General features: G+C 39.4%; 1 protein-coding gene across 1 annotated transcript in view; it reads left to right on the top strand.

Moving 5' to 3' along the window:
- The first annotated feature begins 2052 nt into the window (after positions 1–2052).
- The window catches only part of LOC120425982 (cGMP-specific 3',5'-cyclic phosphodiesterase-like), a 101541-nt gene continuing 88418 nt past the window's right edge, over positions 2053–15175 (top strand). Inside the window, exons 1-3 of the mRNA XM_039590636.1 lie at positions 2053–2205; positions 7477–7484; positions 11249–11452. Coding sequence (XP_039446570.1) covers positions 2053–2205; positions 7477–7484; positions 11249–11452 — 365 coding nt within the window. The remainder of the gene's footprint in view (positions 2206–7476; positions 7485–11248; positions 11453–15175) is intronic.

Raw genomic sequence — 15175 nt, 5'->3', positions numbered from 1 at the left:
GCTTCCCGGTTACTTGGGTGTCGTTGTTTTACGCATGATATTAGGTCCGCTACACGTAGAAAAAAGAGTTCCCAAAATCGTGAACAAGCGTTCATGAAATTGGGAACCACGAACAAAGTGTTCAAATCTCATGATACGTTTTTGAAAAACGTACCATGGAATTTGAACACTTTGTTCGTGGTTCCTATTTTCATGGACGCTTGTTCACGACTTTCGGAACTCTTTTTTCTCCGTGTACATGTGCAGCAAACTGGGTTTTTAGTATAAAATCATCTTAGTTCAATTGAGATCTAGCCTCAAAAAGTATCTCAATATCACTGAAAAGGGACCATCCATAAACCACGTGGACATTTTTTTGAAATCTCTGCCCCCCCCCCCCTTCCCCGCTCGTGGACAATTTCCATACAAAACAAATATTTTTTGTGTTAAACGTGGACAATCACTGAAACACCACCTATGCAATGAATTCCGACTAAGATTGCGAGAACAGTTTCAATCAGTAAATCTCGACTCAAGTGGCTGTTCAGGATGATTCATAATGGTTCCCAATTTCCTGTTAGAAAAAGAATAAAAAAAAGTCAAAAGTTAAAGCAATCCTCAAATCATTTTGCCGCACTAGCATTTAAAATTTTCACCACGTCAAAGGTAAACCACTTAACTGCCGAAACCATTACCTTCAGCAACACACCCACACAATTAAGACTGGTTCATGGTATTATGTCGGTTCTCTCCCCCCCCCCCCCGCAATAAGCTAGCAGGACACGTGGACCAACCTCGGCGGTGAATATACATTAAAACTCCCATAATAAGAGGATTAGGCGTTTGCGCCGGGCCTTTCATGCGGACCGTAATCTCGTTAAGATATTATTATTTTTTGCTCATGTTTTTCCACGGTGGATCCTGCCAGAAGGAACGCCCCGAAATTGCTGCCGGAGGCCGACTACTTCCTGGGCCTCCACCACGGGCCAATGATCCGAGACACCATCCGGAATGGTTTCGAACGAAATGGCTTCGAAGGCCTTGGAGCGTGCGAAAAAGAATGGGCAAAAAAAAGTTTGATTAATTCGTAAAAAGTTGGTCCCTTCACGCTTTGTGAGCGTGTGGGACATAGTTTAGGGGAGGGTTGTTTTTTTCTCTGAAATTTCACAGCAAATAGAGAAAACAAATTTGAGAACAACTCACCAACAGATTTTCAAAGTTAACAACTCTTTCCTACAGACCAAAGTAATCACGTGGGTGATGCTCATTTGGTCCAAATCCCTTCGTAAAGCAATTCTCTGTCTCTACTGTACACATAAATATTGGCGGAGGACTAAACGTCGCTCGGTGACCGGTTCTGAGCAAACACTAGCGATGGAAAGGGAGCGGACGCGGAAACTTTGGCCATTTTGGTGCGCGCTGAAATCGTTTAACGCAAGCCCGCTGTGAAAAGGCGAATCGTCCTTGGAGTCGTCATTCCCGGGAGGGGATCGCCGGCCTTGGTGAATGGAGTACCTCAAGTGTAATAATTTAATTTAATTTATTTCCAAAGTTTTGCTATCGTTAACAGATGAGAAATCTGACATGTTTTGTGGGCAATGTGTGGGACTAATTCGTGCATAGATATTGAACGGTTTATGGCCAAAGTTTAAAGTTATGACTGAGGGGACGTGTTTTTTCTGCTGTCGTTTTTTTCTACGATGAGTTTTAAGGAAAAAAGGTTTTCTCAAGTTTTTGGATCAACGCGAACATTTTTGATTAGGCCAGTGGCCCAGTGGGCAGGTCAGTGGCGCGAAAGAGGCACGGAGAAGTGAATTAGGGAGTATAGGATCTTGGTGAAAACACTGACTCAGAAGCAGTTGGACGTGCTGTACGAGGAACCGCTGGCATGACGAACGCCATGAAGGCCACGATGGGTTGCGTTCCGGATTTGTTCGCACTACGAATCGGCGCTAGAGGGTTGCTTTAAGGTTTCGCGCGGCAAGCTCCTGCTCGTGGCCAAAGATCCGGACGGGTGAACCCGCGACCAGACGCTTCACTAGGAACGAGCCCAAAGTTGGTTCCGTGGTGCACATGAATCCGACGACCATCGTCAACGCGGAAGAGTTTTACGCCCATCTGGATGTGATGGAGAATGGCACCAAGTTGACCGAGCTGCAGGCCCTGCTGAATGACCTCCGGAACTTGAAGGCGTGCCGTCCCCTGGTCCACAAGACTTACACGACAGTAGGTGCCTGCTGGCACTGGATGGAGAGATTGCGACAGTGTCTCTTCTACACTGGAATCTGAACGGTAGGGGATCAAGAGGGTTGTGTTCCTTCTCAGGTATTTCCTTTTCAGATGTTTAAACTCAACAGTTTTCTTAAAGGTGAGTCTGATTATTTTTTGCAATATAGAATGATTACACGTGCACACAATTGAGCAAAAAAAAAGTTTAGCTTTTTAATTTTATATACTCACCAGATATTGGTGATCTATGTCATTACTTTTTAATTAATATTATCTAATCTACCAACAGTGAGCGAGTTGTGGCGCTATAACCACGGCATATAGTGTCCAGGGCATTCGTGGAAATACGATGTCCCATCCATGAGGGTCCCGGAGCACCAAAACTTCTTAGCATGGTGCTCCCAACGATTCATTGCCTAAACAAACAGGAACGTGAGCGGGAGATCCCCACGTTTCTTCCTCCCCTGTAGATTCAGAACTGTGTTGTTGTTTGATCATTTATGCTCAAATTCAATCCAATTCAACGAATCATCTTTGCGGTAAACTTTACGCAGTTGGCCTGGCCGCTTTAACGTTTACGATGTTTCAATGCAATTTAATGCAATGGGGCACTGCAAATGTTAATAAAGACAAGAAGATGCTAGGCGTTAATCAACCTAAGGCATTCTCCAGGATGCCCTCGAAAGACTGGCTGCGATAGGGTTAGATTAGATTAGATTAGATTAGATTAGAAAGTTTAAAGTTATGACTGAGGTTTTGATTTATGGGATTTGAAAGGGTTTAGGATTTAATGGGTTATTTAGCAGATTTTTTACAAACAACACACCAAACCAAGCCTGCTCTGATGGAATCGCTGGTGGCGGTTGGATTCGCAATCCAAGGGTCGACAGTTCGAGCCCTGGGGTGGAAGGTTCCTTGGAGTAGAAAGAGGTTTGGGTGCTCTCCCCAATCAAGCCTTTGGACTCCAAGATTCGAACAGAAACTTGCCATAGAGACCACATAAGACCTGGTGGTTGGCTTTCGGCAGTTGTGCTAGTGTGCTTTGTGCACCGTTTGTTAAAAAAGAATTGAAAAAATTTAAAACCGGTTGCATTTCCCGAGAAGGGGTAAATAACACGGGAATACCATATTTTGGTATTACTTGGCATAATAACAAATACCAAAATGTGCCCTTGGTTGCCCAGTAATAGATGGTATAATACCATGAAATCATACCAAAAAACTGTATGGGGAAGACCAAAGCAATACCAAAACGTGCCATTACAAGGGCAAATGAATACCAGACAAATAACAACTTTCCGGGTACCGTAAACTGGGGTGACTTTGATAGCCAGGGGTGACATTGATAGAAATTTGATTTGGCCACTAATTTTGAGAAATCCAAAGTAACAGTCACATTTTTGCATATATGTTCGATAATAAGCTATCCCTTAATGCTTACATACTTAAAATTCTCCAAAATGTTTAGATATTAATTTGACGGGTATTTGAAAAAAACTATCAAAGTCACCCCGGGCTATCAATGTCACCCCAGTTTACGGTAAATAAAATTCTCATTGCACAAAAAACAATGAGAATTCTCTATAAGATTACAGCGGGAATTCAATTTGGCTAATGGGATTGCAATGAGAAATGGGTAGAATTTTGATGCTATATTTAAATCCTTCGAACAGGCAGGAAAACGAAGTCTTGCTTAGAGAGCCAAAAAAAACAGGTAAAGAAAACTAGAGGAATACTGGAATCGAACTCATGACAGGTAAGGTGCAGACACCATTTTAGCTACCCGTTTACCAATTGAGCTATCAACGCTTGTTGAAATCGAGCTGCTGCTGCATCAACATGTTTTAGCTGCAGGCAAAAATATTAGGAAATTCAATGAAAGAGAAACAAACTAAACCAGAACGAGAAAGGATTCAACACAAATCCAATATTAAAAGGATTTTAGAACGAAGTTCGAATACCACATGCATACCAACATTTTGGTGTTGAAAGAGTTATTTTATCAAATTAACAAAGATTGACATGATTTTTTTTTGAGCTATCGTTTACGACGAAAAAAGCACACAATATTAAGTGAAATCCATCCTAAAATTTTAATTTTTTCACGTTAAACCTATTGTTGTCGTAAAGTTAATCGTCTAAATACCGTAAAACGGGGTGACTTTGATAGGTTTGCGAGTTTTTCGCAAAATGAAGAGTCAATTAAAATACGTAAGGAATGGTTTTGAAACATACTGACCGTGGTAGAGAAGTGTTCAAAGTACCTCAAGAAGAACTTTTCATTAAATTTTGACAAGTTCAAAAAGTTAGTTAACTATAGTTAAGCAAATGTTGATGAAAGTCATTATTTAAACTTCTCAAAGTGTCATGATTTTCTCAATGAACATGATTTTTAATCGGAAAACGGAATGCATTTTCGGATTCTTTGGACAATTTTCCATTAGGGGAAGGTTAAAAAAGTTTGTAAATAATAAATAATATGTGTTTTTGAAACACAATTTAAAAAAATCTCCAAATTTATAGGCAATTTCAGTTGGACAAATTTCATGTAAAATGTGAAAACTTGTGATTTGTGCTTCGAATTCAGTATCCCGAGCATGGGTAAATAACAAGGAAAATGCGTAATAATACCATTCTCTGGTATCAATACCAAATTTTGGTATTCCTGGACCCTTTAAAATTTGTCTTAAGGATTATGCAAGAGCAAAATGTGCTATCATACCAATTTAAGGTATTGTTTTGATATTGCAAAATTGCAGAATTTGTCAATGGTCGAACACCACATTTTGGTATTCTTTTGGTATTACAGTATTTTATCAAATTCCTCTGAAACCATGGGAAAATTTTGACCAATTTTGACAAAATAATTAATTTTGCGCTAAAATGATGTCTCAAAGCGAATGCTTTCATTGAAAACAGTAAATTTCAAACTTGATTTTAAACATTTTTGATATACCCCCTAAAGAAATGACTTGAAATTGTGGAAAAATTTTTAAGTCAGGATGGCACATTTTGGTATTATTTTGGTATTAAAGTGTTTTATCAAATTCCTCTGAAACTATGGGAAAATTTTGACCAATTTTGACAAAATAATTAATTTTGCGCTAAAATGATGTCTCAAAGTGAATGCTTTCATTGAAAACCGGAAATTTCAAACTTGATTTCAAACATTTTTGATATACCCCCTAAAGAAATGACTTGAAATTGTGGAAAAATTTGGTATTTTGGTATTATTTTGGTATTGAAAGGTTTCATCAAATTCCTTTGAAACTATGGGATTTTTTAATAAAATTTGATGAGATAATTTATTTTGCGCTAAAATGACTTGAAACCCAAAAATGTTAAAGCTGATTTTAATTTTTTTTTATATACCCACTAAGATTTTTTTTTAAAACGTTGAAATAACTCTAAGTTGGGATAACCAAATACTTTGAAAAACGAGTTATTCGACATATTATTGAATTTTGGTGAATTTCAATCCAGTTTCATTTTAATAATTCATTTTTCAATCTTGTTATTTTTTAGAATCTTCAAAAACTTCAAGCACAGGCCGTTCAGCAACGACAAATGCATTCGATGTGGTGAAGAATATCACTAAGAACAACATGGAATCATAAGGTGAGTAGATTTGGCTGTTGCATATGGATCATTTCCGTTTTTTTCACTTACTGCAACTGTTGCACTAAAAATGGTATGAAAATACCAAATTTTGGTATTTCTTGTGCAAATACCAGCGACCAAAATGTGCTCTTGGTTGCCCAGTAATAGATGGTAAAATACCATGAAATCATACCAAAATCATGTATGTGGAAGACCACAGGAATACCAAAATCTGATTTTCCAAGGGCGCGGGAATACCTAAAAATAAAAACCATGGCAATACCAAGTTTTAGTATTCAAGCAATGTTCAAAAATCCAGAAGACCTCAACTTGGTATTGAAATGGTTTTATTTTGAGGTATTATTTTACCCTTGGAATAACATGGTTTGGTATTGTTGTGCCCTTCCACATACAAGACTATGGTATGATTTCATGGTATTTTACCATCTATTACTGGGCAACCAAGGGCACATTTTGGTCCCTGTTATTTGCCCAAGTAATACCAAAATTTGGTATTCCCGTGTTATTTACCCCTGCTCGGGATTAAATGCAATATAAATCGATAATTTTACAAACAAAACTAGTTTTAACAAATTTCAGAAAAAAATTCGACTTTTTAACAATTTTATCTAAAATTTATATGTATTTTTCTAAAAAGCTAATACACTTAGTTAACTAAATATAAACATTGATTTTTTTTTCTTAAAAACTATATCAGCTACTTTAGTGATGGTACATTTAGCGTACAAATAAAGTTTGAACATCTTAAATATGATTTTTACAAGAAAAACTATGACTATCAAAGTCACCCCGGAATTGAAACTAAGAATTTTTAACGTAACTATTTTTCTAAACATTATTGAAAAAACTTTTTTTCCGAAATAGTGCATGGACTTTGTGTGGCCTATCCCAGTACATGTTTTAAAAATAATAATGTTGAGAAAAACCTTAACTGTTGGAAATATTCTAAAAACAAATTGAAATCCAATCAAAGTCACCCCGGTTTACGGTAATTAAAATACCTTTCCAATGAACCCAAATGATTGAAGATCTGGCAACCCTGTCTCAAGTAATGACCACTCAAGTGATGTTTATGTACTTTTTGCAGGCCGGATCTCACTTAACGGTATCAACTCGGTTCGACCTGCAGCTTGAAGGGGACATTTGGGACTACCATCTAAGACTGAGAACACTTAAATAGATACTTTTCCTTCAGGGATTTTTTTGGTTGTAATATTTTTCTCGGGGGATCAACAAAATCCCTAAAAGAAAAAGTATCTATTTAAAAGCGTTCTTAGTCTCAGATGGTAGTCCCAAATGTCTCCTTCAAGCTGCAGGTCGAACCGAGTTGATATCTGCATGGAACAATTTTTATTTGAGATTGAAAATTTTGCTATTTTTTCACTAAAATTCCAATAACTCCCTTTAATTATAACGAATTTGGATGCTCTACCCTGCATTTTCTTGCAATTTCAAGCCTTTACAGATGCATTTTGAAGTTTGAAATTGAATTGAATTTTGCCTAAGTTACAGCATTTTTAAGATGTTTGACGTTTTTTGACCTTCAAACTTAGTGTCCCGATTTGCCCCACTTCCCGTTGACCTAGAGTGCTCATGTTTTGGCTAGATGCTAGTTTTATATGTACAAACTACCCCTGAAAATTTCAGGCCGATTGGTGAGGTCCAAACAACGTAGCATACAATGGGTTATGCCCTGTTCGTGGACTCGCTCTTAACGTTTCAAAGACTGAAAAATCAAATATTCAAAATTTTAGATTTAATTTGATGCAAAGCTTCCTGAGTTTTGCGGAAGACATGAAAGAATCAACAGTGATTAAAATTCCTTGGAATATTCATGCAAACAAGTGGAATAGAAATATTTAAATTGTAAAACATCTGATAAATTGTAAGCCCCTCGTGAGCTCCAGTTCCTTCTAGCTGCAAACCATCAGGGAATTTTCACCCGACCAGTGGATGCTTTGCCACCCACAATGAGTAATAACAAATTCCACAAACATCAGTTCCAGCGAAATCAAAGCCACGGACGCTCTCGACCCGTAGCATCACCTTTCGAAAACGCTCTCAAAGGCTTCCGGGAAAAGCAGCTCTCCAGCTGACGACGGTTTGAAATTTTCCCATGAACCACATGGATTTGATTGCTTCTACACCACCTCCCAACCCCCCCCCCCCTTTCTTTGCTGAGCTTGAAAATATTGAAATTATTTCCCAGAACGAGTCACTCAATAGAGAACGAGCTTTACTCTTCAGGGGGTTATTTCTGCTGAGTTCACATGCATCTCTGTGTCGTCATGTCCAGCAGTGGTACCGGGGTTTAACTGGGTTCTAGTTTTGCTTAGATCAGTTTCGTGCTTCCGGTAAAACCGACTGGGATGTACGGACAGTAAAATTTCATGTCTATGTCGGTTTGCACAGCATGGGATTTTTGGCATCGGTGAAACCGTTTGGTGGATAGATTTTATGGAGAAGGACTTTTATGACGTCTGTATGGACATTTCAAGTACCCCGTAAGCTTAAGTCAGTCGAATCGAAAGTTTTTATTGAAACACTGTTACGATTGCATCCTTTCAACGTCAAGTATTTCCAAACTAAACGAACTAGATTTTTTTGCCTCCGTTCTGGTGTCCAATCAACCTGTGGTCACATTGGCGAAAAAGCTGGACCACGTGATTTATGACATGCTCTCCCCCGGTGGATTTGTCGTCCGAGGCCACTCGCTGTCCGGGTTACCGGCTGTGGACCATACCGTAGAAAAAAATCACCTCTTTATGCTCACGTTTGTTGTCGCTTCAAAAGCTTTCCAGTGCTCCACTCCCTGTCCCTAGGATGCATGTAGCCATGAATAAGTGACGCTAATGGAAAAAACGGCTTTGCCGTGGTAGGTAGCTTTTTTCTTCCTCTCCCAATGAGCATTCATGGTGAATGAAAATCGCGTGTCACGGCCTGTGGAACGCGTTGAATGAATTCAGGAAACCAAATTACCATCACCTTGGGCGCTTGTGAATAAGCTGATAAAATTTTCAGTTGAATGTTATTCAGAGCAACTTTCCCCGTACCGTCAATCGCTGGCCGATCCATCCCAGAACGTCTCAATCGACTTTATTGATCCAACGTTCAACGGCCGTAATCAAACAAACAAAAACTCGAGGCTGAAAACAGTTTAACCTACATCGATGTACGCGTGACGTGTGTGCTTGCCAAACCCCGATTCCGTGACAAACTATGCGCGCCTCGACAAGAACAACAACGTCGTCGGTCGTTTTGCGGTGGATCTTGATATAAACATGCCCGTGTCGACGACCACCACCAGAGACCTGCTCTGTTCGGAATCACCATCAATCACCTCTTCTTCCCCTCAATCACAAACTATTGCCTGATTTGTGGGTATCGTGTGCGGAATTTGTGGTGGCCAAACTCGGGTTTCCGGGGGCCGTCACAAACAGACGAGGAAATTCGCCTTCGCCAGCCGCAATTTTCCACATCTCGCTTCCCGCAAGGAGGTTGACCGTGCGTGACGCGTTGAACGTTGTGGGCCGATAAGAACGGTTGTTTTGTGGTGAGATAGTTGTAGCGATTTTCAAGAAATTTGGAAAAGTTTCCGAAAATTTCTGGATTTTATGTCAGAACAAAATCAATATCAGAAAACAAAAATTGGTATTTTTATCAGTTTTATTTAGATTTTTTTTACCGAATTATGAACTTCATTTACGAATTTCGGTGTGCTTTTACCGAATTCGGTAATTTTCGGTTTACCGAACTGCTAAGCAGTTGAAAATTCGGTAAACTTTACCGAATCTGGTAAAAAATGTACAAATGTATGTGTAATTATGAACAAAAAATACATTTTCGCTCGAAGGATGCCCATATTAAATGGCTCTTCTTCCCATTTTAATCTTTTTGTTGAATTTTGAGAAACAAAATCGAACATTTTCCATAATTACTTATTTACTGGTTATTTTGTAGCTAAAGGATTGAATTTTTAATTATTACACTAGTCAAGCTAACTTTTGTAGAATTGCGAATGTTTGTATTGGAGTTGTAAATTTGAATGAAAAAACTGTCATTTAGAATTAATTAAACTATTTTTAAGCATTTTGTCGGATTGAGGGTAAAACAGGTATTCGCCTACTTGATACAGCATTTCACGTATTGATCACAGGTTAAATTAAATCAATTTTTTTCCAGAAATGTGTTCTTTTAATTATTTTTAAATTTAAAATCATAACTCCAATACTTCAAACTTACGTGGAATTTCCCGAGGATTCCGAATATGTCGAAGTTGAGACAAAAAAATGCCGTCTTTTTGGCATACAAGACAAAAACTAACGTAGTAAAATGTTTGTCATAGAAAAATCGTAAAACTATAAGAAAAACTGCGATTGGCCAGAAAGTTAATTCCATAGGCTTATAGTCCATGAAATTCCCTTACTTTTGACCTATGGGAGTGTAGGTGTTGGACGTTGTTGCAAAAAGTTATAAAGGTTTTAAAAAAATCCATTTTTAACAGTAATTTGCAAAAGCTATGAGAAAAAGTCAAACCAATCCTGGATGTCTATGGTGTGCTTCAAAAGACCTTTCGAATGCATCTAAGAGAGTTGGAATTGATGAAGTTTTACGGAAATGCGAGCAATTTTAAGATTTTTGTTATGTTTTTTGGACCTCAAACTTCAATGCCCGTTTTACCCCACTTCCCTTTGTCGTAGAGGGCTCATATTTGGCATGAGTTCATCTCATGTATAGACAAACAAACGCTGAAAGTTTCATCCGAATCGGAGCACCTCGATACGACCTGTTTCACATTGGTGAAAAACTCGCTCTATGTAATGTACAGTTTTTAACAGCATTTTAAATACAAGTCAAAAGAAAAATAAAATTATTGATTTAAAAATTGAAAATGAATGAATTCGATTACAATTACAAGAAATAGTTCTCGAGTTGTTCAATTTACCGGAAATCGATAGTTGAATTTTGCTTTTCCCGGCAATTCGCTTGACTCGGGAATTTTTGCTCTTTAATGTAAAATTATTGGTAAAGTAATTGAAAATAATTTAAAAAGAAAAGTAGTGAATCCCGAGAATTCCCGGGACAAAATTCCCGGGATGTGTGTGTGTGTGTGTGTGGTCCAATCCAATACCCGCTGGCCGGCAGCGAAATTATGGGAAAGTATAATTTGTATCAGACTTGGGTTATGCTAATACAGCTTATCTCAGTCCCGGGTATTAGGTGGTGACAGCCCTCGCGCTGCTTCCAATGACCCATTTCAGAATGGCAGAGATCCTAGCGGCAAAATTCCGAGGTCATTGGGCATTGTCTGGCCCAGCCGAAACATAGAACAAGAACCAGACGGATCCTCGAACTATCTTTAAACTTCCAATCCCATCAGGCAAAACAGGGGGATTTTTCCACGTCCACGCTCCACCAGGGTGGGGTCGCTCGTCACAAGTGTGACTGCTGCTGGGAGTGGCACTGCGGCAGAACAAGATGCCGTCACCGGCGAAAATCTATTCACCTTGCCAGAGTTCTTCTCCCTGGCTGGTGAGATGATGACCCGCTTTCGAACCTGCCGGAACAAGGCGGAACAATTCCTGGCTCTTAGCGAGCTAATGATGAAATACATCTACCACCCGTGAGTTGCCTTCGACGTCAAAAGACATCAATCACCTGTGATCTAGTTTTTAAGTTTTCCTTTTTCTATCCCCCTTTCTATAACAATTGTAGTAGTTTTTTTTGTTGAAATTTTTCCTACTCTGGATTAATCCCTTTTGCTAGTTCTAATAGTATCACTAAGTGTAAATTTGTGAATTCATAGCTGAAAGGAACTCTGAAACTCTATTAAGGTATAAAAGAAAAACAAATTGTTTATTGATAACTGAATGAATAAAAACTGAATAAAACGTGAATAAAACGAATAGATTTTTCGTTGGAATTTCGTACCAAACCGGAATTACGTCGTCGGAAAATCCGCTGGCATCCGAACCGGTCCACGATTCACAAGTCATCCTATGTGCCATCGGAAAGGGCATAAAATTTCTATAAAATCCACGTTTTTACCGAGACTCAAATTTATATTTATATTTTGTCTGTTTAGTTCATTTTGACATTTAGTTCTTTAAAGCAACTGCAATGAACTGCAAATCTTCGTTAATAATAAAAGTTAAACGCTTACGCTCATTAAAATTTGAGTTCCACACTGCTCGGTGTCAGCCAACCTCTCCGAGAGCTATGTCCACAGAAAGGGCTACAAGAACAAGGTAGTGATGAGAGGACGACCATCGTAGATGACGACGAAAGGTGGTGTTGGCCTAATGATAACACCGCTACAAGTTTACCTGCAAGTGTGACCAAGGACGACGGTTGCGGGGCGTTTCTCAACAACCCTTAACATTCTGGCACTTTAGACCTTCAATGGGGTGCCAAGAAAAAAAGGACAGACTACGGGCAATCTGGGTTAGCCATATCTTGTTCAACAATTTGGTTATTTTTTATGTTTCCATGAAACTTTAAATCTTTGAGTTCGCTCTTCTTATTTTGAAATGTTTTAAAAGTTGATCAAACTCAACATTTATGATTAATTGCTCTTCATTGCTCCATTCAAAGCATAAACACCATATTTTTCAACTCTTTTCAAACGCAGCTAGGTTAAACCACAACAAATGGGCCTTCAATTAAACATCACACGCGGGTGGTGCCCGCGCGGAAGCATCAACGTTCATCCATCATCAACCTTGCTGTGACGCTTCAGGCCGGACGATGTCCACGCGGATGTCCTCGTCGCCAAGTGGGCTTAATCAAATGTCCCCGGCGGGGGGGGAAAGCATATGTGCATTCTGGCCACCACATCAGACGTTGTCACCGTTTGAGGTCCGACCGTCAGCGTGGTGGGACTTTTGATGAATTTCGCTGCATGATGTTGGAGTAGGTTGAAGGGGAGAGTTGGGTGCGGGAGGACGCAGGTGCATTTTTCATTCACCTATCCAGGATTGGCCAGATAAAATCTACACCACTGCACGTGTGGTTTTGTGGTTTGCTATTCCTAGTACCACAGAGCTACGCGGAATGGATGATTGCTCAATTATTAATTCATAATCAGAAGCCGGATTAGATATCCCGCAAATTGTGATTGATGGTGGTTTGAAAGTGGTCACGGGATTCATTGGTAGTATCTATTTTCAATAAAAATTGCCATAATTACGGTTGCCGGTTGAAAAAGGATGGATATTTTGAGGTGTCACAAGATCTTCAATTGAAAAGGGACCAACAATTTTCTCAAGCATTCATAATATTCCTCGTATGATAAGTTGCGTGCTGATATTTTAGATCCTCTAGTGGAATTGTATCGCACGTTCCAAGCATCATGTTATAACATACTATATGGTTTTATACAGAGGATTAAAGATATTCCGAACGATACATTTTCCCGCCGGCGTTCACACTCAGTCTGTGTTAGAAGCGTGCAAATATTTCAGAAGAATGCAGCTGATTTCGAAGCAAATAGTTTCACACATTTTATTTGAAAACTCTGATGGCCAGCCTCGGTGCTTATCCTAGAGTCGTGAGTTCGAATCACGAGGTAGAAAAATGCTACAAGTGTGGTAAACTTTAATGTAGAGCAAAAAAAAAAATCAAACCATCCACATTAACGACCCCCGGGTCTTTTGTGGTCTCTATTGCAAGTTTCTGCTCGAACCTAGGAGTCCGAAGGCTTGAATGGGGAGAGCACCCAAACCTCTTTTTACTCCAAGGAACCTTCCACCCCAGTGTTTGGACTGACGACCTTTGGATTGCGAGTCCAACCGCCGCCAGCGATTCCACCGGAGTAGGCTTGGTTTGGTGTGTTGTTTGTACTTATGGCATGGAGACGACTCCTACACCTGAATGACTTAACGGCCTAACAACCAAGGCCGGGACCGACATTTTACTTCCTCATCCGATGGAAGGTTGGAGCAGATGGGAATCGAACCCAGAATCATCCGCTTACAAAGCGGACAGCGTAACCATTCGGCCACGCACTGTAGAGCAATTCCAGCTCAAATCAGGCATCTTGCTGGTACTTATGTACCCGACCGGAACGGAATCGACGTAACACCTTATAATGTGGCCCTCCTAAACCATGCCGGTTTCGTCAACGGATCCACAGGCGTTTATCGTGCTTTTTGCGACAAGACTCCGCCTCCCGGGTCTCCTAAGTGTGAAAGTATGGCAAGGGGAGAGGGCACCGAATACTACACCCAGAACTGGACATCGGCATACGAAAGGATAAAGAGCACGGTTCGCTAGTAAAATGGTACTGTGTGCGGACGGAGAGGATAAATCTCGAAATAACCGAGAGTACTTTACTCATAGGTTCATTTTCCAAAAAAGTTCATCTATCAAAAAAAGTTACGGTACCGAGACTCGAACCCAAGACCTTCGGCTTATTGAACCGTGCCTTTGCCGTATGGGCCACCATGGGTGGGTGATTAAGTGGTGGTCATTTGTCCATATAAGCCACACAATAAGATGAACTGTTTCAATGAACGATTGAACACGCGAGAGGTCTTTACTCACGCAAAATAGTACTTTCCTCACGTTTCTTTTCGGGACGACTATCCCCTCGGCCTTTAACTTTGGGTGTAGTGTAATGTGATTCGATAATTTCATAAACAAAACTAGTTTTAACGAATTTTAGGCAAAATTTTGACATTTTAACAATTTTACCTGAAATTAATATGTATTTTGTCAAAAAGCTTATAAACTTAGTTATTTATTTATAAACATTGGTTTTTTTTTCTTGAAAGCTGTATCAGATACCTTAGGGTGGTACATTTGACGTAAACATAACATTTGAACACATTAAATCTGATTTTTACAAAAATAACTACACCCAAAGTTAAAGGCCGAGGGGATAGTCCTCCCTAAAAGAAACGTGAGGAAAGTACTATTTTGCATGAGTAAAGACCTCACGGGTGTTAATTCGTTCCTTGAAACAGTTCATCCTATTGAGTGGCTTATATGGACAAATGACCACCACTTAATCACCCACCCATGGTGGCCCATACGGCAAAGGCACGGCTCAATAAATATTTTAATTAAACAAAAGCGATTTGTTTGGAAAATCTGAACCAAAATACCTGAAAATTCAACCAGGACCGAGTTTTAACTCCTCAAAACGCCCAAGAATTTGACTAACAAATTAAAATTGAAGGTACGAGTATTATCTGCTTTTCGCATAGGAAATTGGTCACACATTGAGATGTATTCCAATGTGCATTAAAATTCAATTTAGAACATTTTTTTTTTTAGCAAGACCCCTACACAATCCCCCTTCCCTTCCCACGCCTTGTCTTTTAACATCAATCCCTTCCCTACT

This window comes from Culex pipiens, chromosome 1 (genome assembly GCF_016801865.2).
Source record: "Culex pipiens pallens isolate TS chromosome 1, TS_CPP_V2, whole genome shotgun sequence".
NCBI lineage: Eukaryota > Metazoa > Arthropoda > Insecta > Diptera > Culicidae > Culex > Culex pipiens.
This window is presented reverse-complemented; position numbering and strand designations above follow the sequence as displayed.